The sequence below is a fragment of the Kogia breviceps genome, chromosome 4 (assembly GCF_026419965.1).
Source record: "Kogia breviceps isolate mKogBre1 chromosome 4, mKogBre1 haplotype 1, whole genome shotgun sequence".
Lineage (NCBI taxonomy): Eukaryota > Metazoa > Chordata > Mammalia > Artiodactyla > Physeteridae > Kogia > Kogia breviceps.
Window position 1 is genome coordinate 63,381,136 of NC_081313.1, and position 26,641 is coordinate 63,407,776.

Consider the following 26,641-nt stretch of genomic DNA (forward strand, 5'->3'; position numbering starts at 1 on the left):
TTCAATTATATTCCCAGTGGAAACCAGAGTGGGTGGAAAGGGGTCCTCAACATGTTCCTGATGCAGAGACATGAAGACTTCTAGCTGGCAGGTTAGGGAGTAACAGGATTCCCAAAAGGTACTCCCCCACTTCTTAAATAAAAGCAGTAGGTCCAGAACACACCACAAGAATGGATAACCCTGCTTGATTTGCCAGCTTTTCTCCATTTAAACCAATCTCTCCGGTGCCATCTTACCAATCTTGCACCTATTTCCCTATGGTCTGCTACAGTGCTGTGAAATGTCCCATTTGGAACTAGCAAGTTGTTTGACCTTTATTAAAGATTCTTAGTTTTTCCAATTTTGCACTCAAATTCCTAAGACAGCTGAAAAAATAGTTATTTTTTTCTCTTAAGCATAGCTAAAGCTGAAATAGCCGGGGAACATTTTACAGCACAAATGCCTCCTAATAATGCAACTATGCAAGTCACCCAGCTGACTGTTCCACCTAAGTGAAGGATCTTACTCCAAGTCTTCCCAGGGCGGGGGGGGAAATGACTATGAACCTGTCTCTCCCAATACGTCAGCAAAGGAGATGTAAGGAAAGGTTTCCTGAACTGGGGGAGAAATATAGGCACAGTCTCCACATCTCAATTTTCCTTATGTGTACAACGAGGGAATTGAACTTTTCTGTTTTTTGGGGGGTGGGGCGCACAGCTTGTGGGATCTTAGCTTCCCAACCAGGGATGGAACCCGGGCCCTCGGCAATGAAAGGACAGAGTCCTAACCACTGGACCACCAGAGAATTCCCAAGAGGGAATTGAACTTGATCGACTCCATGATCCTGTCTCATCTGACAGTTTGTGAACTTGAAGCCAACAGAATAACAATTTCAGTCAAAATCTAGAGACCAAGGAGGGACTTAAGGAATAGCTGGGGGAGGCCAGGGCCTATGACAGCAAGGATCCAGGCCTAAGGGGGCACAAGGGCATCCGCTTATAGAAAGAGCCATCTGGGGACTCCTGACAGGGTCCGGGCTGTGACATTTCTTTACAGTATAAGGCCTGGGTACGGTAGAAGAGGCTTTGGGAGAAAGGGCAGCCTCAGTTGGAAAGTTGGGGAGTGGGTTTTGGCTGAGCCCTTCTTCCAAGCTAAGACAGCCAAGAGAAAAACATCCTTATAGTGAGTGCCCAGAAGCAGGACTTGGGACAGACAGCCAGAAACTGAGACTGGAGGTCATCATGAGAGCCTCCTAAAGAAGTGTTTGAGAGGGAGAGTGTGTCGGGGGTGAGGAGACTCCAGTTGGGTGAGAACATAGCACAGTGAGCCTCTAAGATCTTACCAAAAAAAGTTAACCCCAATCCCAAGCAATCCTGGACTTGCATTGAAAACAGGTGATTTCTTCTCCCTTCAATGCACACACCACCCAATCTTCTGGCTTCCTACAGATTCTATGGAGAATTCTAGATATTCCTGCAATCATCTTCAAATGACAGTTTTCACCCAGGCAGTGCAGCCTCCTTCTGTAGTATCTTCCAACCTCTCAATCCTTTGAGTCTAGGAAAGTCAAGATTTGAAACACTCCTAACTGGGCCACCTCTTACACCTCCCTGTTCAAGGCCCTCCTAGGCTGAACTCAGTACCCCTTGAGCTCCAAGATGCTTGGTATAAAGTTCTCAAAGCCCATTCCTCCTGGAGCTGTGGTGAGTAATCAGAGCAAACATCAGTCACTCAGACACCCTCACCCCACTGTGTGCAGCACTTCACTGACTCCTGAGGAATCACCTGCCATCACCAGGCAATGTGTTCATGCTGTGTGTTACACCAATACCCTGGAGCTGCCTGGCTACTTCTCATCTCCACCCGGTGTGGCTGCTGTTTTCTGTCTCCTCGTTCATTTGTGCGCTATGGTTTTGCAGTTTGATTACCAGCATTCAAAAACGTTTGTTACTGGCATTTAGACAGATGTTAAGCAGCAGCTGTCAGCTTTGAAAGTTGTTATCTTTGGGGAATATCAGATTAGACTTTACCAACCTCCACTAAAGTGCCTCTAAATTCCAAGAGGAGCAATGTTTTATTCATCATTTCTCACTCAAGGGTGGCAGTGAAAATCCAACAGGGTGGAAATTCCACACCACAAACCAACACCACTGGTGGCAGTTCTATCAGCACATTAAATAGCATTTTTGCCATCTTTTCCATTGATGGGCTTATAGCAAATCTATGCCCTATTTTTATCTAAGGGCACAAACATTTTTTATCATGCAGGATTAGGCATTCAGCAACTCAAAAAACATATGATTTTATTCAATCCAATATCTTTACAGCTTTTTTTTTCTGATAGCACAGAAGAAATACTAGCTTATTGTAAAAAAAAAAAAAAAAAAAAAAATTTTTTTTTTTTGTTTTAGAAAAAAACAGAAAAAAAAGTTATCCATAATACCACCACTCTTACAAGCTTGGTTTATCTCCTTCCAGGAGTTTTTCTACATGTGTAAATACAACTATATTTTATTTTTAAAATGGAATATTCTACACTTACAGTTTAGTAACCTACTTTCTCCTCACTGGATTTACCAATATTTTTTTACATACCAATACAGAAAAAAATGTGAGTGACAAATCATAAAATTAGCCATGTTGCTGACACTTCTCCCCAAAGGCCAACAATAACAGACTCAAGAAGGAAAAACTTAAGAAAGGAAGTGCTGAGAATTGGCATTAAAATGTGGGTGGCCTTTATGGGTTTCCTGAAAACATTCATTGATGAGGGCCTGAATCAGTGAGCAAGTATGGAATTAATAATGGTGCAAGGCCAGAAACCGGTCACCACAGTCCCTTCTGCTGCAGCATGGGAGGCTGTCACTACATCACAGACAGGCTGAGAGCTTGCACGCGTTTGAAAGCTTGATGCATGACTGTGAACATGTGCTTTATAAAACTCAGTCCTCTTGTCTACGTCTATCGTCTATGTCTATGTCTGTTGGTCCCTCTCTATGGCATTAGGGGGTGTTAGAAGCTCCAAGAGAAAAAGCCAACATGCTCAGAGAGACATTCTATTTATACAAGCTACCACCACCAGGATGGTACAGTTTTGGCCTGAGGAAGATTACCATGTGCCTGTGACTGGCTGAAATTTTTAGACACTGAAATATAACCAACGAGGGACTTCCCTGGTGGTCCGGTGGGTAAGACTCCATGCTCTCAATGCATGGGGGCCAGGTTCAATCCCTGGTGGGGGAACTAGATCCCGCATGCATGCCACAACTAAGAGCCCACATGCCGCAACGAAGATCCCGTGTGCCGCAACTAAGACCCGGCACAAGCAAAATAAATAAATAAATATACACATATATATTTTTTTAATAAAAATGAAGAAGAAATATAACAAACAAAATGTAAAACACAGGAGTAAAACCTAAATATGAAAGGGTTACTGTCAAAGGGAAGCTTAATCATCAGTGAAATATGTACCTGAAGTAAGAAACTTATCATTCCTACCCTTTACTTTTCTCCTTCTCGTATCTTCTACAGATTTTGAAGGTGGAATAAACCTCACCCCAAGCATCTGCAACACAGTCTGTTTATGTATCACACCTACTTTTGGAGGAATGACTTTGCCTCCTTAATAGCAATGTGGGTTTTAGCATAAAAGAAAAGGGATGTTTCCTGTCTTTCCTGGACCAAGCACAAAATGACTGTGTATGGAGTACTTTGTCCTCTTTCCATCAACAAGAGAACAAATGGTATTTCCGCTGGAGTAGGAAGTTGCCAAAACATTCTGGCACATACCACCTCTTCCTCACTTTGTGCTCCCTTACCCTACAAAAATGCTTTAGCAAGTAGTACTCAACCCTCTATTAAAGGACTGCAACGTACCATATATATTTATTTTATTTACCGCATAGAAATACAAGTTAGGCAAATGAAGTCCAAACACCTAGATTTCATGCTGTAATACCACCTTTCTACTTTGAACTACATTTTCCCTCTTCCTCAGATGGTATTTGTTTGGCTGCCTCACACTGCTAGAACGTATTGAAATTCTCCTCTTATACTTTTAAAGTCTGCAAAGATGGCCTCAGGTAACTCCTGAAACTTACCAGGAATACAAGATGCACGCACACAAGAGAGTGGTACCCAGTCCAGCAACCAAGTTTTTGTCTCTGTACAGGTCCTGACCAAAGTCAGGCACACAGATGCTGACGTTCTTCCCATGTTGATCTAGAACTTGTGAAGAAAGGGAAAGGAATCAGAGCCAAATTAGAAAAGCCCACTGTAACTCAGGGACACATTCACTTTGGGAAAATTCATGCAGCGCAGAACAGTGAAGACTCAGCACTGGAAGCTTCTCCTCTACCGTCCCACTCGACTCAGACCAGATTGTTACTACTGTGAAGCACCCTCTGCCACCTAGGAAGCCTCTCGGAGGAAGATCCTGGGGTTCCAGCTTAGTGCTGAAGGGATCTTCAGCCCCAGGACTTTCTAAGAGTCATGCTATTTTTCAGTATTATTGAAACAATGGTAAAGAGTAAACTTAGGTCATTTTTCAGTTGACTGGGCAGCAGGTAGTGTGCAGCTAACTGAGAGCATCCTCCATGTCTATCCTCCCTGGAGGAGTGTTGAGACTATTACATCAAACAGGAACCTGCAGGAACTGCTATCTGGCCGACAGCCTCCACCCAGATGAGAAGTCGTTTTACTGTTGGTAATAGGACAGTCATGACATCTTACGGCTGTAACCTGGGAACCTCCTCAAGTGGTCTAGAGCTTTAAAAAATTGTGAGAGGCTACATAACAAAGATTTGTATCATATTACCATCACTAGTCATTTACTTTTTATCTATCACAGAGTCTTCAATTTTGAACACCCAAGTTGGGTCTGTTTGCCAACTCTGCCCAAAAATAAGGAACATAAACATAAAATAACAGGCTAGAAACCATTTTACAAACATGCACATTCTAAGAGTTTAAAGTTGGACTAAAATTATTACTGGTGCTCCCACTTGAAACTGTAAACTTAACTCTGTGTGCTGTGGTTTAAGGAATCTTTATTCTTAGGCCAATGAAAATTTTCTTTACAAAACTGACCAAAATATGAACTTTGCTATTTAAGTAGTACCACCCAAAATTAAAAATAAAAGTTTTTTTCTGTATTTAAGTGATACCTGCCATTAAAAAGAAAAATGTTGTAAACAAAAACCCCGTTAAGTTAAAAACAGAGATTAATACATAAATAGTTAAAACACTCATAAAAGTCTTAAATAGACTAGATTTAAATAAACTTAGAGTCAAAACAGAGATTTAAAAAAAATTATATCCAGGATAGACTATACTTAATATAAGACATACAATTATATTTGCATTGTACTATAAATAGCTATAAAGGCAAGACCCATATGTAGTACATGTATATGCTAAGTTTCAAATTATCTTTGCATTTGCTTTCTAAATTTAAAAAAGGAAAACTTCAATTTTCTATTCTAGAGAAAAAAAGAGTACATGTATTTCACCTGATGTATATAAGATAAAATGTACCCAAACATACTCACATGTATATGAGTATACATTTATATACACATTTATATATCACAAAAGTGATAAAGATGATGAAATATAGTGAGTTTGGAAATCAACACAAGAAAATTTGGTCGTTTACTGGGAAAGCTTATAATAGTGCTTTTATAGTTCTCAAATATTCATTGCAACTACTCTACAAGAATAATAGGTACCCTTTATATAGCACCTACTACATGCCAGGAACTGTACTTATACTTACATACACACACATACTCATTGAATTATTAAAAACCACCCTATAAAAGAAGAATTTTATTTAATTATCTTCTTAAGATAATAATTAAAATTCTTATTTTAGGGGTTTCCCTGGTGGCGCAGTGGTTAAGAATCCACCTGCTAATTCAGGGAACACAGGATCGAGCCCTGGTCCAGGAAGATCCCACATGCCACGGAGCAACTAAGCCCGTGCGCCGCAACTACTGAGCCTGTGCTCTACAGACCACGAGCCAGAACTACTGAAGCCTGTGCGCCTAGAGCCCGTGCTCCGCAACAAGAGAAGCCACCACAATGAGAAGCCCACGCACCACAACAAAGAGTAGTCCCCGCTCCCGCAACTAGAGAAAGCCTGTGCGCAGCAACAAAGACCAGATGCAACAACAACAACAACAAAATCTTATTTTAAAGGCAAGATATCTAGGGAGAGAAAAGTGACTTTATACAAGTTACTTAAGTGGCAGAACCACTCCCAAGCTCTTTCTACTCTCTGTTACAGTCAGAGAAATGATCACCTAAAGAAAATTAATAACTATCTAAAAATAATTTAAAAATAGAGCAAAAAATTTTTTCTTGAATATTTTTGATTATTTCTTGAACATCTGAGTATTTCTGAGCAGGAAAATGCAGATTAGGCCTCAAAGCAAACTCAAGAGCCCTCCTTAGTTCATGTCTTTTCTAAACAGCAGGAAGACTCAGGAGAAGGAAGTTTCATGTTCATATCCCATGGTGAGGACCTCATTTAATGAAGAAGTCTAGATCATCTCTCTATTTTGATGTGTCGTATCCCTGATACTTAAACGATAGCTCACAGAGACATAGCGCTCACTCCACAAATGACAATATTCATCCTGCAAGCACAGGCTCCCTAACAAGCCGGCTTACCTACTTCTACAGGTTTGCTGGACAGAGCTGAGAACGTGAGATACGTGACGTAGCAGCTGATGAGACCCGACTGCAGTAACCCAGAGTGCGGCTGTCCTGGAGAATGAGAAGAGACAGTGTTTTAAATCAATGATGAGAAAGCATATGTGCCTTAAAAAAAAAGGTCTCCCCCGAATGATATCCCTCCAACTTGGAGCCCCACCCTTCAAGGTAAGAGGATGTACATAATGTGTTTCTCAGATGACACCAAAACATTTGGGGAGGGGGCGGGGCGGGGAGTGATACACTGAACCTAACTGTTGTTTTAGAGACGACAAGTTCTGCCGAGTTCTCTCCCAACACCCTATTTTGATAGTAACTACAGCTGTACTGAAACATTGCCTGGTCTCCCTGAGGTTCATAGCATTAGGTCTTAAATCACAAAACCTCCAAAGAAAATTTACCACCGTTATTTGCGAGATCACATAGCTTAGTGGGGTAAATGATGCATTTTATAGGGAGGGCCTGGATTCCAGATTCGACAAGGCCATCAGACACTCACAGTCCATGACAGTGGGAGAGAGCTCATATATGTCAAAGGACAAAAAAACCTTTGGGAATACCAGAGCTGGTCCAAACCAAAGAAGAAGGCTATGGGACTGAGCATTCACTGGGAAAAGGGCTTCAATGTTACAATATTTAAATTAAACTGTTGGGATGGCTGAGAGTAACCAAGATGTGATAAAAGGGATTTATCCTTTTTTTGGTGAAATTTTCAAACACCTGCAGACATAAAAGGATTTAGTTTTACCCAGTCTTCCCTCTGATTAAATTTATTCCCAGAGTTATAATTATTAAATTATAATGACCAATAAAGGTAAAAAATAGGCCCTTTTATAATGTGCTCTTTGGCATGGGAATAAGACTCACCTTAACAATTAATGGCATTAAATCAAATATTTCAAACTATTATAACTGTTTCAAAAAGTAGCATTTAACCCAAAGAATATTTTAATCTGAATACAAATGCTTTAGGAAATTCTTAATTGATCAATTAAAGGAACTGGAGGCGTAATAACCATCTCAATTTCAATAATGAACTTCCATCATCTCTTCCTTTTGGCTTTGAAACAACCATGAGCAAGGTCAGGCTCACAGGTTTCTGTTGGCTTTGCAGAGGAAGGATGCAAGGATTGGGATACGAGAAAGGTTAGCTCCCGGAGCTAGCTGTTGGCAGAACCAGGATCGGATTTCCTGCTTCCTGACTCTGGGACCACGCTGTCCTCAAGCCGTGGTCGACAGGGGTCTTAAGTGAAAGATGAGCCCCAGAACAGCTCCTTCCATAGCTTTCTCACTCATTTAAGTTTTACACAGAGATCACAGGGAAGAGCTAAATATCCACTAAACGTGTTTTCCATTGAAAGGCTCCTTGTAGTACGTTATGTAATGGCAACATCTATCTCCTTATTTATTGGCTTCATTACACTCAAATCTTGGACACAAGGCACGCGTGACTATCACAGTCGCCCCAGTGTGGGGCACGAAGGGGACACTGGGGTCCCACCTTTCCTATTGCTGACCCACCCATGGTAAATTAAGGAATGACCATAACTTCCAAAAAGGGAGGGGTGTTGCTCAAAGACATTTATAATATGAATAAGGAAGAATGGAAAAAAACTGTGCTTACGATTTTGGACACAGGGTGAGATGGCTACCACTGATATAAGCAGACACAGGCCTCCGTTTACCCCCAGAAGAATTTTATTTTCCACACAACCATCTTTCTGTGTATAAAACACTGCCATCAAAATCAAGCCTCCCGTGGCGATGGAGTACATGATGAGAGTCACCAGGGACAGAGAGGCGTACCATAGCTTGTTGCTAGCTGTGCCTGCGGTCCTGTTTCTCCAGGAAGTGGAGAAGAGGAAGGGGAGAGAAGACAGGTCAATTGATTCTCCGACAGCATCTATCATCCCTCAGGCATTATTCACTAATGCTATCAGGCCCCAGCCCATAGTAATGAGTTATCCAGAAGGCCTATCATTTTACTGACTAGAAGCTAGAAGGTACAGGTAAATATGCAAAAACTTCTTGGCTCAAGCCTAGAATTTTTTTCTAAACACTGAAAAAATTCCGTCTTGACTCAAGTGTATTCATCAACTAAAATGAATATACCACAGACTTGATTCTAGCTTCCCCATTCTGGATGTCAGTTACCCTGGGGCAGGTTTTGGCGGTATTAAAAAGTGGCTCTCTGCTGGAGTTTGGGTTTCCCCCATAAACACAGAGCCTGGAGGTGCCGGGCCTCCTACGCCAAGTGCTGCCACCACCTCCTGCTGGCGCTTGTCTTCTCTGGAGGGAGAGAGAAGCAAATGGACTTCACCCGGAGAAAGACTGGCTGATCTCAGCTCTTCTGTCCCTGCACTGAAAAGGAGAATCTGTACTAGTACTGCTTCTCCCAAACAATGCCAGGTATGATTAAGGAGAAGTCTGACATTAGAAAAAGTGAAGACAGGAATTCCCTGGGGGTCCAGTGGTTAGGACTCAGTGCTCTCACTGCCAGGGGCCCAGGTTCAATTCCTGGTTGGGGAACTAAGATCCTGCAAGCCACGTAGCATGGCCAAAAAAAAAAGGGAGAATAAAATCAGCTGGGAAAAGAGTAAAAATTTTAATGGGATTCACAATAAAGAATCTAAAAGAGGAGGTTAATGTGCTCTCTGGTTTATATAAACATTAATAAAGGGATGGGAGAAATAAGTAGTGATTTAACAGTCTACAGAAACTGTTGAGAACAAAGAAAAGAGTGCTTTTTTTTTTTTTTTTTTTTTGCGGTACGTGGGCCTCTCACTGTTGTGGCCTCTCCCGTTGTGGAGCACAGGCTCCGGACGCACAGGCTCAGCGGCCATGGCTCACAGGCCCAGCTGCTCCACGGCATGTGGGATCTTCCCGGACAGGGGCACGAACCCGCGTCCCCTGCATCAGCAGGCGGACTCTCAACCACTGCGCCACCAGGGAAGCCCCCAAGAGTGCTTATTGATGCTAAATGAAGAGGACAGAACAACAACAGGGTGATGGACTGAATCACTGTCATCTGCCTTAGGATTCAATTGCCCTTTGTAACCACACTCTCACAAACCTTCACAGAGAAAGCAACATACTTAATATCTTCACAAAGCTGGAAAGTGTTCAAGCAATCCAGCTAAAATGTTTCAATTATGAAGTTACTGCAGCCGGAGACAAAGAAAACAGGGAGGAAAGGCCAAAATGACAATGGCCATATTTCTGAAACTGAGCCAGGTGTTCCGATGACCACAGAGTTATTCTAACAGAGAAGGGACACAAAGCAAATGAAGAGAAAATGAAACTAGAGAAAGGAAAGAGCCAAATGGTAATCGATGACAGGGAGAGAAAACGGACTATGTAGAAAAAGGTGAACACTGTTGACCAGTGTGTAGGTGGGGTCCAGTTGTTTCCTCACTAGTCTTCTGGGCTATGTTATTACTATAAGAAGGACTTTCTTTTAACAGTTAATTTATGCTTAGATTCCCAAGGTTAAACCTTCAACCCTAACCTCTCCCCTCAACTCCAGGCTCCTATTATCCAACTGTTAATGTCTCCACTTGGAGGTCTAATCTGCATGTCAAATTTAGCAGGTCCAGATTAACTTCCCAATATTCAAACCTCCACCCCCAAATGTGCTCTTCTGTGATCTTCCCAACCTCAGAACATGGCAATTCCATTCTTCTCATTAGGGGTGGGGGTGGGGGGGAGATCAAAGAACTGCAGTTGCTCTTGACCGCTGTCTTTTTCTCTTCCTGCTCCTCTCCTCTCCCCACCACCATGCCATCCCCCAGCAGCAAATTCCACTGCTTCCAACTTCAGACTATATCACAATCTGACTGCTGCTACCATGTGGCTCCAAGCTACCTCATCCCTCACCTGGATCATCGCCCACTAGTCTCCTTATCTGCACCTGTAACCCCCTCTCATCTTTTCTCAACTTAAAATGTGCATTAGATTCCATCTCTCTAGTGCCCTTCCATGATGGTCCCAGAAGCCCTTCATGAGCCGGCCCAGGGCTGTCTCTGATCTCATCTCTTGCACCCTTCCCTCACCACTGGGGTCCAGCCACAGTGGATGTCCCTGTGCCCCTTAAAGAAGCCAGCACAGTCCTGCCTTAGGCTCTCCCCAACTTCCTTCGTCTCCCTCACACCTCAGTCATGAAAGCCTTTCCTTGCCCTGCTCACCCCAACTCCCACACCCTTTCTTTTTCTCCAGAGCACTTTTCACCATTGAACGTAGTACGTATTTGCTTGATTATAAGTTGATTATCTATCCCCCCTCTCCCCAGGAGAATGTAAGCTCCACAGAGCAGGACACGGTTGCATTCACTGCTGCTCTCCTACTGTCGAGTGCCTGGCAAATAATAGGTGCTTAATGAATACTGGTGCAAAGACTGCCAACTGTTAGAGAATAACTGGATGCAGCAATGGTGGCAGAGTGGCTGTGATTCCTGCTGCTCCAGACTCAGTTGGTCCTCCCAATGACATCTTCTATAGACACCCCAAGTAAGTGCTGTGACTTATTTATCTTTATACTCTTGGTGCCCGGCACACAGTTAATACTCCAAAAATTTTTAATCAGTGCTCAATAAGAAGCACTTGGATGGAGATTAAAAAAAGACCGGGCAGTGGGGAGGAATGTATGGACACAGAAGCAAGCAGGTTATCAGGTTAGGAAAGATGGCTGGGCTCAGGCTTCAGGTGAGGGTTAGGAGTAAACAAAACCCAACAACAACATTAATTTAAAATCTAGAAAATCTAATAAATAAATAAATAAATAAAATCTAGAAAATGGGTCTTCATTAGAAACACCTAAATAGGGCTTCCCTGGTGGCACAGTGGTTAAGAATCCGCCTGCCAATGCAAGGGACATGGGTTCAAGCCCTGGTCCAGGAAGATCTCACGTGCCCTGGAGCAACTAAGCCCGTGCACCACAACTACTGAGCCTGCACTCTAGAGGCCGCGAGCCACAACTGCTGAGCCTGTGTGCCCAGAGCCCACGCTCTACAAGAGAAGCCATCACAATGAGAAGCCCGTGCAACAAAGAGTAGCCCCTGCTCGCCGCCAGGGGCGGCGAGAGAAAGACCCAATGCAGCCAAAAACAATAAAAATAATTAATTTAAAAAAATGCAACTCCCCTGCAAAAAGAAACACCTAAATATACTGTTAACTTTTTGTTATTTCAGTTTTTATATAGAACCAATGCTTCGAATTATAAAAATTGACCTAGAAAGTGTCAAAAACAAGACAACAGGCTTAGAAAGGAGCCGCTTACACTAAGCCCCACATCACCAAACCAACACAACTTAGAGTTTCAGCTCTCCCAGAAACGGAATCTTAAACCAGTCAATCAGGAATCCCCTGATCAGCACTAGTATGTCGCCTAACTGGTAGACGCGTGCCATCCCCTGAAGGAAAATTACCTCACAATAACCAACCTGTTTTTTGCCTAATATAACTTCCTTGTCCCTGCTCTCTGCTGCCTATAAACGTCTTTTATTTTGTACAGCTCCTCGGAGCTCCTTTCTATCTGCCAGATTGGAGGATGCCCAATTTGAATCAATTTTTGCTCGGACAAACTCTTAAAAAAATTTTAGGGCTTCCCTGGTGGCGCAGTGGTTGAGAGTCCGCCTGCCGATGCAGGGGACTCGGGTTCGTGCCCCGGTCCCGCGTAACACACACACACACACACACACACACACACACACACTCTTTAATACGCCCCAGGTAACCTTTTAACAAAAGAACAAAACACATTAAACATCACCCAATCACAACATTTTTAAGTTAAAAAACTGAGGTCAGAGAGGCCAAATCATATGCCTCAAGTAAAACAGCCAGAGAGCCAGGGGCATTAAAATCTGCAGCATTTGTGTCCAGGCCCATGGCCTTTCTATCCTACTGCCTTTGGGGTCTTCTCCTTCTCAAGATCTTTACAAAAGGAGAAAAAAAGAAAGGAAAAGGGAAGAAAAATTTTGGTTGTTCCATGAAGAGTGATACAAACATTATACTTTCTAGACTAACCTTGTAAACAAGAATCTCTGTTAAAAAACACACCAAAAAAACCTAAATTAGATTAATTTACATAAAAATAACAATACTTGTACATTTCCTAGCTTAATCCTAATTTTAGGCAGACCAACCAGCTGTGAGTATGTGGACAAAAGAGATTTTGTTGGGACACTGGCCTCAAAGCCAGGACAACAGCAACATCAATCGTTGCAAAGCTCTTAAGCCATTCCTATTGGGTGGTTTCTGGAAAGTTTTTAAAGCAATCAAACTCTTCCAAAATGCCCGTTGAAACTTGGCATCGATAATTAGTCCCAGAAAACGGCTTCAGAATCAATCAAAACATTAAAGTCAGAGTAAAAAAGCACAAGTATTCTCAAGAGAGCATACTATTTAATGGGCAGGTCAGGCACTCAGTATCAAAGATATTAATATTTTATCATGAAGTTCCTTACTCGAAGTTTATTTGTAAAAATATTAGAAAAAACATAGGGTGATGCATTCCTTTTGTCAAATAAAAAATTCAGAGTGAAAGTACATAAGAATCACCAGGGAATTCCCTGGTAGTCCAGTGGTTAGGATTCCACGTTTTTACTGCCAAGGGCCCGTGTTTGATCCCTGGTCTGGGAATTAAAATCCCACAAGCCACATGGTGCTGCACCGCCCCCGCCCCCCGCAAAAAAGAATCATCATCAATGGAAAGAATGGTATTTAATCAATTAAAATGCATTTCCAACTTATTGTGCATATTTCTTCTGCATAACTGAGAACAGGGTCACATAAAACTACAGTCAACCATTTGACTTATCTTTAGGAAAACTTTGCTGCCTCGAAACAAGATCTAGTAGAAGCCCCAAACATATGAGGTTTCAGGGATGACTCAAAATGCAAGACAGCATGCAATAATAAACTTATATACGTACTCAGACCTAGAAATCTGTGTTATCATAGAGATTAAGATTTGAGGGGAGTTCCACGGCAGTCCAGTGGTTACGACTCTGCACTTCCAATGTAGGGGGCGCAGGTTCAATCCCGGGTCAGGGAGCTAAGATTCCCACATGCCGCGCAGAGCGGCCCCCGCCCCCCCCCAAAAAAAGATTTGAAAAAATACCAAAACACGCCTGTAGTGCTACCTGTATGACTATTCAATGTGCTGTAAACATTTTAAAATTGGTATTTGGGTGCTTACTCCAATATTTACCAAATAATAAAATGGTTAACACTATCTTTTCACTAAGGCATCTCATGATTCGATTTTCAAAAAAACAAGAGCAAAACAAAACAACTACTACTACTACCAAGCTGAGGAACATAATCAGGATGAAAAGTGTTTTGAGAGAATTTGGACAGTATATTTTGTTTTGTCCAAAATAAAAAATAATATTCACATTATATAGAACTTTCAGATCCCCCGCCCAAACAGTACAAAATAACGTGATGCCTACAAAATTACAAAAGCCTTACTGGATATAGCAGGCAGTTCTTTTCATTCATATTTTATAAGTAAAGTAAGACAGAGCACTTCAGTGCTTTGCCCAGAGTCACAAAGAGAGTCAATGTGGCCTTAGCACCGAAGGAGCTGGACCCTTGTCTAGCTGTCATTTCCTCAGTGTGGCTCAGCAAGAAATAAAACGAGCCATTAATAGTTTGGCATTTCCCATGTATTCTAGGATGTGAATTCCATTTTCAAGGCACTTAAAAAGGGTCTGTATTTTTTTTTTTAAGTCGGGGAGGCTTTCTAAGGTAGAACAACAGATCTTCCTAATGAAGGGGTCCTTCCCCTCTTAGGCAGTTAAGAAGGAACAAAAATTTTTTTAAAAAGAAAAGCACTATTTCATTGAATATTCTTTGCAGAAAAGGAACCTCCAGCTCCAAAGTACTTTTTTCTTTTTAATCTCCTAATGATGGGAGCCTAAGTTAAGTCTACCCAAATTTTTAGCCACTAACGCAAGCACGGAGCAGGGGCTGCGGGGTGCCAGCAGTGGGGTTGAGTGTGGCTAAGTCTTAGAGCCCAAATGAGAGGGTGCAGGGAAAAGAGAGCCAAAGAGTGAAAAGAAATGAAGTGGAAAAAGGAAAAGTAGAAAGGCAAAAAAAACAGTATGGGAGAGGAGTAAATGAAGAGGTCCAAAGAGCAAGAGGGAAGGGAGAGAACAAGCAAAAATTGTTTTTGGTGTAAGCAGGCTGCTAATCCCTGGCAATACAACTCGGGGTAGAGCTTCTGTCAACAATGGGCACTTTCTCTGAGTCAGAGTGAGTTCACGCGGAAGCTCTCCATAAAGGCACATACCAGTTCTTGTTCCATTTATGTGCAAACTCCACAAGTAAGAGAAGCTGGATGCCTATGAACAGGAAGCCTCCGATGGCTCCCACATAGCGCCAGGCTGCAAAAGAAGACCGTCCGAAAGGAGATGGTGACTGTCCCAAGTGTTTAACTCAAAAGAGAGTAATGACTACAGTTAATTTTTACTGCAGGCTCCCTGTACCAGTAACACATTTAATTCCCACACAACCCTACAAGGTGGGTACTACTATTACACCCACTTTACAGATGAGAAAAACTGAGAGTCTACACCTAAGGTGACAAGGTCCCATAGCCAGTAAAGGGTGGGGCTGGGATGTGAACACAGGCAATCTGGCACCACAGCATCCAAGCTTCACCTCCATGCTAAAAATAAATGCCAGATATCTTAACAGATGCAGTAATTCATAAAATCAACAATGACCCTCAATTTAAAAGTAAAATCACACAATGCCAGAAAAACCAAGGATTCAAATTTTACCGGATAGAGACCCACCAATGTCCAGTGAGGAAATGAGGTTCAAATGGGGGGGCCACAGACTCAGGTTCTACTTCTGGCTCAGCCACAAGGAAGCCCAAACATTGGATAAGCGCATCACATCTCTGAGTTGTCTATAATACAACTGAGCTGTGCTAGAGGATGGACAGCTAGGTCCCGTCCCATCCTAAGTATATTATTCTAATATATACAAGGACCTCTGTGGAGAATAGAAACTAGTTACCAGTATTTTAGGTAAAAAGACAACTTGGATACAACTTCCTTAAGGAGTACATAAAACCGGTATGACCCTAAGAAACTAGCTGGAGCCTGATATGTGGCTATTTGAGGGACTATGGCTGTTCCTTAGTCACAATGTGAATATTTTTACTATCTTAATAAGGAAAGTGAAACCATTTGGGTCTGAACAGTGTTCTGAACCTCTAAAACTCAGGCTTTTTTTCCCCTCCCTACCTCATATGAAGAAGGGCCCCTTGCTTCAGCTACGACTGAATGCTTTATATTAAATAATTTTGGTAGGTTCTATCAATAAGAAATATAATTCAATGTTATACAGTTTCACATAAGGCAAGTTTAGAAACAGTCTGGAAGATGCCTTTCTTACCCCATTATAGCTACAGCAGATTTAAAGCTGCTAAGAAGCCTTGGGTTTGTGCGCAGTGCTCAGAAAGAACAAGGTCTCCCTGGGTCACACTGACATGCTAAACTAGTTTTCAAACAAGTTTTAAGTGCTTCATTTTCCCTTCAGGCAAATAACCTTAATTTCAATTATTCAACATAGAGTAACTAAGGGTCTTCTCACTCTTCCCGGGGAGGGAGAAGGGGGGTGGGGGGAGGAAGTACAGAGGGTGGGTGAAGTGTGGGCAGCTGAGGCAGGATTTTTTTTTTTTAAGCTACAAGAAAGTTAGTAATCTACAATATCAAAGGCACCCTGGACTACACTTTGGAACAGTTTTACAAAGTGAATAAAAACACAATAAATAGATATCCCCAATACCCAATTTGTACCATTTAGAAAGGACTCCTGATCTGGAATGAAGAAGGCTCCTGAGCACATGGCCCCCAACAGCAGAAGTTTAAAGAACCAAAAGCTGGAGGGGAAGAAAGAAAAAAAAAAAAGGAAATGTATTTAAATGATATTCAAGGAAGGACAAAAGACCTCTTAGAGGTAAGCGTGTCAATTCACGATTCTGTTCTCTCCAAATGGAGGGGAAGTAATTAAGTGACTGGAGACTGCCTTTTCCCATAATTAGACAGTCTTTGGTGCGGCCTCTGATTGTGCAAAACCATTTTGTTGCATGGGTCGAAGCTCTTGGTACAAGAAATAAACTCTTATCTCCAATGCATTTCTCATTATGGTACCAGGCGTTACAAATAGGATTCCAGTTCTTAGGCCACTGTGTGGTGGTAAGTATAATTTCCACCTTCCCTAAAATCAGTGTCAACAATTTCAACTAGAGGAAAGCAGTCAGAGGGTCTGAAGAGTGGAAGAGGTCCTGGAATGTTGCTCTGAATATAAGGAATGGTGAAAGGATCCCCACAAAGACTCACCCATTGTGAATATAGGCTCTACAACTTTTACTGTTGTTGATTTTCAAGGTCAGGAGGCAGAATATAAAGAAGAAACAGGCCATTCCAAAACAGACTCTATATACCGCAGAATACCCCACCAGTTTCTCACAGGTGTCGCCAGCTTTAATGCCTTTACAGATATCTTCGAAAAAAGGGATCTGAAGAAAAAGAGAAAAAGTCACTCGTTAAAACAAGGAAAAGAAGGGCTGCCAATGGAGTGTTCTTTCAGCCTACAAGTCAAAATCCAATGTGAAATACACCATGTGCAGAGAGAAGTTAAGACTGAGAAGAAAGTCTCTCTTCCAAAGACCTCTTTCTTTCACTGAATCTTTCTTAAAAATATAGTGCTCATAACATTACCACTCCACCTCCACTTACTCCTAATGAATTCTGAAATCCAGCATCAGAGTTTTAAAAAATGATACTTATAATACACAGGTATATTTTTCTTTATTCATTCATTCATTCATTTTTGCTGTGCCGATCTTAGTCACGGCATGCGGAATCTATCATGCGGAATCTATCGTTGCGGCCTGCAGATTTCTTAGTTAAGGCCTGTGGGATCTAGTTCCCCAACCAGGGATTGAACCCAGACCTCCTGCATTGATTGGGAGCTTGGAGACTTACCCACTGGACCACGAGGGAAGTCCCACGGGTATATTTTTCTTGAAATGCATAAATATAGAGAATAATTGCACATATGCCATTATTTATATAGGATAAGCTCCTGACCTGGAAATGAAATCAGTGGGTCAAGTAGTATCTACATTTTAAAATTTCACGAGATAAAGTCAAATCACACTTTTAAAGGCTGCCTTTACATCCTACCAGTAATATTTGAGACTGCTCACATTCCCAACCTGAGCACCAAATTTAAAGGTTAAAATCCACTGTCTTGTTTTAATGTCCGTCTTCCTCATTACTAGTAAGGTTCACATCTTTTCTTAAATTTATGGCCATTTGTATTATTCTCTGTGAATTGGCAGTTAATTGGATTTTTTTCTTGATCCACTGGAGCTCTTTCTTTTCGGACCTTAATCTTCTGATAAATGTTGATAATGGTTTATTCTAGTACAATTAGAAGGTTTTAATGTAAAACCCACTTACATTATCAGAATAATTAAAATCTTACATTATGAGAACAAGCAACACGTTTCTATTAATGTCAGAAAATAAAGATTAGTCAGTGTTTAAAAAAAAAACAACTTGCTTCTTACCAACATCAAAGCCGAACACTCTTTAGAACAGAAAATAAGTTGAAAATCACATTACAGCCTTTACTCACAAGACAAAGAAACAAAACAAAAAAAACCCAGGAAAAAAATGACATAAACTAGAGGTAAAACTGAAGCATGATAATTTAGTTTCTTCTCCAGAAAATATCCTAAAGAAACAACAACAGTGGAGGTTATTAAGATTTCCATAAACAGAAGGAAGACTACATTTAATTGCAGTTCATCTTCCTCCACGAGGGTTCCCTCCCTCAGAAAAGAGCTGCAATCATTACCACACCTGAATCTTAAACATGCTTTTCCAAACAAAGCATGTTCTTCAAAATTAGTGTATGGGGCAAAAAAGCATTAATACTGAGACCCTTTTAGGATAGCTCCATTTCCATGAATAGCTATAAAAGATTTCATGGGACTTCCCTGGCGGTCCAGTGGTTATGCTCCGCACTTCCACTGCAGGGGACATGGGTCTGATCCCTGGGCGGGGAACTAAGATCCTGCATGCTACGTGGCACAGCCAAAAAAAAAAAAGATTTCATAAAGGAATGCCAAATATTTTGCAGTCAGCAAGTTCCTGCAACTCCAATTTCTTTTTGATCAGAGCAAAAAATAAATGCATAAAGAGACACTACTATATTTTTGACCAAGCCAGGTAAAATACTAAGCCTAATAAAATACAGAATGTCTAGTTAAATTTAAATTTTGGATAAATAGTAACTAATTTTTTAATATAACAACACTTGGGACATACTTAGACTAAATATTGCACAGGATATATTTATGCTGCATTCCTTGGCAAGAGATGAAGCTCAAAAGAAGGCAGGGTCTTGGTGGGAAGGGCCAGGTGTATGCCATGCTAAGGAGTCTGGCTCCCACCCTGTAAGGGAAACAACTATTTAAACTGGAACGCCTTGGGCTGCAAAGTGGAGAACAAATGGGAAAGGGACAGGTTTGAGGCAGGAGGATAAATTAGAGGGCCACTGGATTAACAGTCCAGATAACAATCGAAGAAGGTAAACTACTAGCAGAGAAAACAGAAATTCTGTGGCTAGAAGTCACAGTTGGCAGGACTGTAGGGATGGCGAGAAAGTGAAGGATGGGGGGAGGGTTCTCTTCTGCTTTTTTAAAGCTGTTTGGGGTGGGGGGGGTGAGTAGGGCCGGCAGAGGACAAAGAGTGGAACTGAAAAGAACAGATCTGTTTAACTCTGTTAAAAGCAAACAGAGTTTGCTTTTAACATACAGGGTTGGGGCCTTGCAACCATCAGTTGCTTGTGCCCTTCTGATCCCCAAAAAAAAAAAAAAAAAAACATACAGGGTTGGAAGCGCCTTGGAGCATCCCAGTGAGAACGGCTGGTCTGGAAATTGCTTCAGTATAGCGATAAGGATACAGGATACAGGAAGTGCCCTCATACAGGTAATGAGAAGTCAGGAAGGGCCTTCTGAAGGACCTTGAATTTTCAGCAGTGTTTCACAGTGAGTGAGCAAACTCACATGGTTAAGATCCTCATATACTGAAGTAATGGGGGACGCCACACAAGTGAACGTTTCAGAGCCTCTAGCAGGAAACAAAAGCTGCACCCGTATGAGTGGTACCGATAATAAGGAGGTAACACTGCATTATATCTGTAAAAGGAGGCGCCATGCCACCTCATTTACTCCTGTTTTGTTCATATGGGATTTACTGCTCTGTAATATTCATGGAACTCTTCTTTTCCCTCCCTTCCGTGTCCCACTCTATCAGCAAAGCTAATCCCTGCTGCACACCACCGCCCTCACTTCCACTGTAACACGTGCATGGCAGCATCCCTTTCATCTACACCAGCCCATCTTTCCGATTAGACTCTTCTCCACCTCCCTACTCCACACCCACTTCCCTCTTCTCCTTCTCAGATCAGTTCAAGAAGAACACTACTGCCAGCAGGCCTGAACACCTACCCTACCATCCCCCACAAATCGCCCCCTCCCCTAAAACCCTTGTTTACCGCCAGAGGCCCTTAGGCTCATCAAAGGGTGAGTATGTGGCCCTGCATACTTCATCCAAAATATCAGTAGGCAAACAACCCCCTGCTCCAAATACTAAGACCTGCTTTATGCTCTGTGGGTGACTTAGTCATTTAGGCTTCAGTACGTGGTGAATATTTTTAGGCAAAGAACCTCCAAGTTGAACAAGCTGGCAGGATTTAGTGAGGGGAATCTGCTCTGACTAAATATTTGCTGTTCCAAGCTACATCCCAGTTTTAGAAAAAGAAAACACACATTACACACAGATTCCACACCATGGGGTAGAGGGGACAGGCCTGCTAAGGGTGTTACCTCTTATGTCTGGTTCTGGGCATCCAAGGACACTGCATCTGTGTTGGTTCTGTACAGACCCAAGGGCAAGGGTTTCCCCCCAACCCTCAAGCAACCAAACTCAGAGCCACAAATTATCAGGAAGAATAAAAAGCTCACATGGACAAATTATCAGGAAGAATAAAAAGCTCACATGGACTTCCAACTCTGAGAATTAAATCAGTGAATCATTGTAAAAAGTACTCATCACAGTTCCTAATCCATAGTAGCCATTAAGTAAACTTCCTTAACTCTAAGGTACTATTTTATAAAAAGAACTTCTCGGGAAGGGAGTTAGGCACATTACATGAACCCCTGATTGGTCGATGCATTCTGATTTAAACATGTGGGGAGATGAACAACTTAGAACTCAGTAGATGCTCTATTCACTTTACAAAGGATTCATATTGAAAGTTACAGTTGGACCCCCATATTTGCCAGTTCTGCATCTGTGGATTCAACTAACCACAAATGGAAAATATTTTTTTAAAATTTTTTTTATTTTTCAGGAAGTTCCAAAAAGTGAAACTTGAATTTGTCATGTACCAGTAACTATCTACATAGTATTAGATATTATAAATAATCTAGCGATGATTTAAAGAATATAAGAGGATGTGCCTAAGTAACATACAATGTCGTTTTATATAAGGTACTTGAGCATTGGTGGATTTTGGTATCCGATAGCGTCCTGGAACCAATCCCTCACAGATACCAACAGACAGCTGTACCGGGTAACTTTCAATAAGGTGAATCCTTCCCTGGCACATATATACAGGCATACATCAGAGATATTGCGGGTTCGGTTCCAGACCACTGCAATAAAGCAAATGTCTCAATAAAGCGAGTCACACAAATCTTTTGGTTTCCCATAATAAAAATTATGTTTGCACTACACTGCAGTCTATTTAGCGTGCAATAGCACTGTGTTTTTTTTAAAAAAAGCAGTGTATAGATCTTAATTTTAAAATATTTTATTGCTAAAAGAACACTAACCATCATCTGAGCCTTCAGTGAGTCATGGCAGTAACATCAAAGATCAGTGATCACATAACAAATATAATAATAATGGAAAAGTTTGAAATATCGCGAGAATTACCAAAGTGTGACACAGAGACATGAAGTGAACAATGCTGTTGAGAAAATGGCACCAAAAGACTTGCTAGATGCAGCATTCCCACAAACCTTTCATTTGTAAAAATCGCAGTATTTGCAAAGTGCAATAAAGTAAAGGACAACAAAACAAAACAAGGTATGCCTGTATAAGAATTGAGTTCTAAAAAACAGTGCTCACTACCTATCTTTCAGAGACCTAGTTGCCACCCAGAAGAAAATATGTCTGAACTCCCAAATCAGGGAAGACATTTTGAAACATCAACACAATTATTAAGCTCAAAGAGATGGAAGCTAAAAAATGCCCGTAACTCATCTATATAGAAGAGATGCTAGCTATGCCTCCAAAACAATTTCAATCTCAGTGGCCAGGGGCCCACATGCTGCAAACTTAGAAGTAAAGTATAGAATTTGGGGGCTTCCCTGGTGGCGCACTGGTTGAGAGTCCGCCTGCCGATGCAGGGCACACGGGTTCGTGCCCCAGTCCAGGAAGATCCCACATGCCGTGGAGCGGCTGGGCCCGTGAGCCATGGCCGCTGAGCCTGCGCGTCCGGAGCCTGTGCTCCGCAACAGGAGAGGCCACAACGATGAGAGGCCCGTGTACCGGAAAAAAAAAAAAAAGTATAGAATTTGGGAGTGTTTCTTACAGAAATGAAGAGGAAAAGGAGTGGCATGTTCCTATAATATTAAAATACTATTTGGGAGAGATGAGAAAATGGCATATTAGCAAAGCGAATGAGTCTTACATTTCATTACATTGAATTTTTAGGGCATTTAATGAAACCAAGCTGCAGAGAAAGCTTTGGGACAGCTGAGCAGGAGTGATACCATAAAACCTAGAAGAACCATACCTGTAGGTTCTGTTTAGTATCTCTTACTTGAAATGAATTTCAGAATCGAGACCCTCTCACCTTTTTGATATTCCACTTATTTTCAAACTTTCTAAGACAATTTCTTTTTGTCTGTGGAAAAATTCCAGTGTCCATGAGAGTGATGCCTGTCTGTTACCCACCCACGGACAGGAGCTGTGAAACAGGGAACACTAAGATCAGCTTCCATCCTCCCCTCAAAGGCCTCTAGCAACCAAGGCTCATTTCTCTGTAAATTATTACCTTTGAGGCCCTTTTTGTGGGGGGGCTATTTTTAAAGACAGTAACAATCTCACATCTCTTTTGTTCGGGTTTCTAGACATTTTTATGAGAAAAGTCTACATTGTGTCATTATTAAAAGCCATAAGCGGAACTAAAATTTCACCGAGCCTGGTTTTATTTGACCCTGCCACCTCTGCCATCAGGAACTTAACATTCCCAAATAGTAACTCCCCAGAATCTCGGAAGCATGCAAGACAGAGAAGGCACTGGTGCTCACAGCTCCTCCTCCACCATGAGCATTTTGTCAGGATCAAACCACCCCAAATATGATTAGACAGTTAGAAAACAACTCTAACCAAACTTTTTTTTTTTTTTTTTCCTGCGGTACGCGGGCCTCTCACTGTTGTGGCCTCTCCCGTTGCAGAGCACAGGCTCCGGACACACAGGTTCAGCGGCCATGGCTCACGGGCCCAGCCGCTCCGCGGCATGTGGGATCTCCCGGGACCGGGGCACGAACCCGTGTCCCCTGCATCGTCAGGAGGACTCTCAACCACTGCGCCACCAGGGAAGCCCCAAACTTTAAATAATAAGCTTTCAATCCAAACCAGACAACTTGCAGAGGACTGACTAATAATGATGGCATGAAGGGCTCTTCCTCAGAAGGGAAGCAGGTGACAGCTAACGTCAGTCTGCTCGGGGAATTAACATGAAGTAACATGAAGGCAGAATGTACAAACAAGAATCACGCCAGTTACTAATCTTGAAGGAGAGATAAGAGTTAATCCCAGTGAAAACTCATATAAATCTTCAATTAGGCAATGGCAGTGGGGATTGGGGCCATGGAATAGACAGGTCCCGTGTGCTGATTTGATGGGTCCTAGGAAGAAAGGAAGAGGAACCCAGAACTAAGATTCCCAGTTCCTAGCTTGGCAGTTGGTTGGATGGCGGCCCAGCAGTGGCTAGGAGTCACAGAAGAGCGGTTTCAGGATGGAGGGGCAGTCATTCACTTAACGACAGGCGGCCAGTATCCAGGGGAAATGTGGGCAGATGGCTAAGCAAGGGTGCAGTGCTCCAGAAAGACAGCAGGACTAGAGAGAAGGACTTGGTAGTGACCAGCAGAGATGGCAGAGGCGGCACTCAATGGAGTAAATAAACTCACCTGGAGAGGAATGCGGGTAGAGGAGGGTGAGGGAGACAGAGGTGGGAACAGCCCAGAATGCTGGGGAATGCAAACATTTGGGGACTGGGAAGAAGGGGAGAAAAACCAAGGAAGAAACTGAAAAGGTACAGAACCAGAGAGAAGTTGAGGGAGGCTTTCAAGAAGCAGAGTGTGTCAAATACCACCAATTGCGATGAGACGCAGATTGGATTTGCCAACAAAGAGTCATTTGGGGCAGTGATCAGAATATTCTCTAGAGCAGATGGGGGCAGAAGCCAGACTGATGGCTGAAGGCTGAGCAGAGGAGACAGTCAGGAGGGCTGGGTAGCGGGCAGGAAGTGAACCCAGCAGCCCTTTCACCCCTGCTTTCAAGAAATCTAACTGCAAACATAAGAGTCCAAGCATCATTCTAAAATATATTTATTTACAATTATACAAGCAATACATAATTATATTCGTGTTGCCAAAGAAAATGTAAATTATAACAAATACAGATAACTGAAACCCCTTGCGCATTACTCCAACCCTAACCTGACCGCTTCCCAGAGGGAACCACTGTCACACTTTCATGTGTATCCTTTTAGGCCCTTTGCTGTGTTATTCCCCTCTCATTACCTCTCACAGACTGTTGCGTGTTCAACACATAAATCTATCTACCTCCTTTTTAATTACTATACAGAAATCTACAACCCAGACCAATCATAATTTAGTCTCTGTGACGCTAGTGGCAGACATTTACGTTGTTTCTGAGTTTTCACTCTTATAAACAATGTACAATGAATGGATAGTTCCCATATTGTGCATATCTCTCTCTGCACATGTAGAGCATTCAGGAGGACTGACATCCAGAAGATAAATACTGAGTCATAAAATTAGTTAATTTTTTTTTTTAAATTTTGCAGTACGCGGGCCTTTCACTGTTGTGGCCTCTCCCGTTGTGGAGCACAGGTTCCGGACGCGCAGGCTCAGCGGCCATGGCTCACGGGTCCAGCCGCTCCACGGCATGTGGGATCTTCCCGGACCGGGGCACGAACCCGTGTGCCCTGCATCGGCAGGCGGACTCTCAACCACTGCGCCACCAGGGAAGCCCAAATTGGTTAAATTTTAACCAACACTGCCAAACTCTCCCCGGGGAGGGTTTCTGAAAACTCTAGGGTTGGGGGGAACAGGGAGAGCAGGAGAGAGGAACAGAGATGCCCACAGAACCCCCTACACACCCATCTCGGAGCCAGGAAAGTCTCTACTGCCCCCCCATAGGGTCAGCATCTCGGTAAGCATTGCCCCCCATAATCAAGAGAAAAGGGGTGGAAACAGGGGGCGGCCCTCTGAGTCCAGAAAACAAATCCACACCTAACCCCAGAGACAAAACTGCAGCTATGGAGGCCTGGACTTTATTTTAGATGGCAAATACGGTTATGGGCCCACACTCCCTCCCATAGAATGCAGGGTCTGATAGAGAACTCTGTGTCCCCCTGAGAGGAACAAGGCCCACTGACAGTTCTCTCTTGAACACAGAGATGCCGACGTTTCTATTAAGAGGACTAAATGTCTAAACAGGCAGAGCTTTCTAGTCAGACCACTCATCAGTGGGAAGATGTGCTTATGGCCTAAGTGAGCACGAAATCAGCTAACTTCCTCTTGAACTTGTGAACCTGGAATAGAGTGGTGACATATCATATGCAAATCCAACTACGCTCATGGCTGTATTCTGTAAATTAATTATGAAAAGCCCAGTGAAATTAGAGTTTACGTGTGTATTCTTCATCCCACACGATATATTATATAACTACACCTAAGTGTCACAGCACAGGGTTTGCTCATTCCCTGACTCATTCATATCTACCATGTACAGGTACTGTTCTAGGTTATGGAGATTCAAGCAGCGAATAAAACAGGTTAAAAAATCCATGCTAACAAGGAGCTACCTTTTCTAGTGAAATGCTGTACACACAAAGCCATGTGTGCTCTGCTTTATGGATATTTCAGGCATTTTCATGGTTTAATTTCAACTATCCATGATTTTGCCTAGGTGGGACACAAGAACCTAATATCCTCCAAAAGACTGAATCCTACCAAACCTATACCCTCAAGATTCTGAGAGCCCCTAGTCACTTGTTCCCCAATCCTAGTTCTGAGCACCCGGCCAGGCAGACATTTCAGTTTCTGGCCCAGCATCCTTCCCATTTTACACTGGACCAGGAATTGGGGGCCCCCAGGAGCAAAGAACTGGGGTACCCACACACTCATTTTCTCCATCCCCACTTCTTCCCAGTCACCAAAATGCTTGGTTTGGCTACCTAAAAAGAAGGGCTGATTTTTTTTTTTTTTTAACCTGTGAATGATTTACCATGTATTTCAAAAGGCCAGGAAGAGTAAGACCTTATATTGTTGAACGCGTCACACTGAATTTATCCCTACATTGTTCTTGCCTAGTCAACCCAGTACATACGAGCTCACACAGCCCAGTATTTGCAACTTAATCAGGAGCTCTGGTACCCTCAGCACAAAGTTTAGGCCATTCAAGTTTTCCCTTCAGGGAGAAGGGGAGAATTAACTGCATATGACAGGCACAGGGCCACTGAGATCTACCGCAAGCCAGCGAAGCAAAGGACAGAATGTGGGTCAAATCCAGCTAGCTCCTGTT

General features: G+C 42.5%; 1 protein-coding gene across 1 annotated transcript in view; it reads right to left on the reverse strand.

The window, feature by feature from the left end:
• The window catches only part of SERINC5 (serine incorporator 5), an 85,599-nt gene that overhangs the window by 12,990 nt on the left and 45,968 nt on the right, over positions 1-26,641 (reverse strand). The window contains exons 3-8 of the mRNA XM_059060670.2: positions 17,057-17,235; positions 16,514-16,596; positions 14,995-15,088; positions 8,324-8,535; positions 6,658-6,753; positions 4,083-4,209 (exon numbers count right to left, since the gene is read on the reverse strand). Of these exons, the coding sequence (XP_058916653.1) occupies positions 4,083-4,209; positions 6,658-6,753; positions 8,324-8,535; positions 14,995-15,088; positions 16,514-16,596; positions 17,057-17,235 (791 nt within the window). The remainder of the gene's footprint in view (positions 1-4,082; positions 4,210-6,657; positions 6,754-8,323; positions 8,536-14,994; positions 15,089-16,513; positions 16,597-17,056; positions 17,236-26,641) is intronic.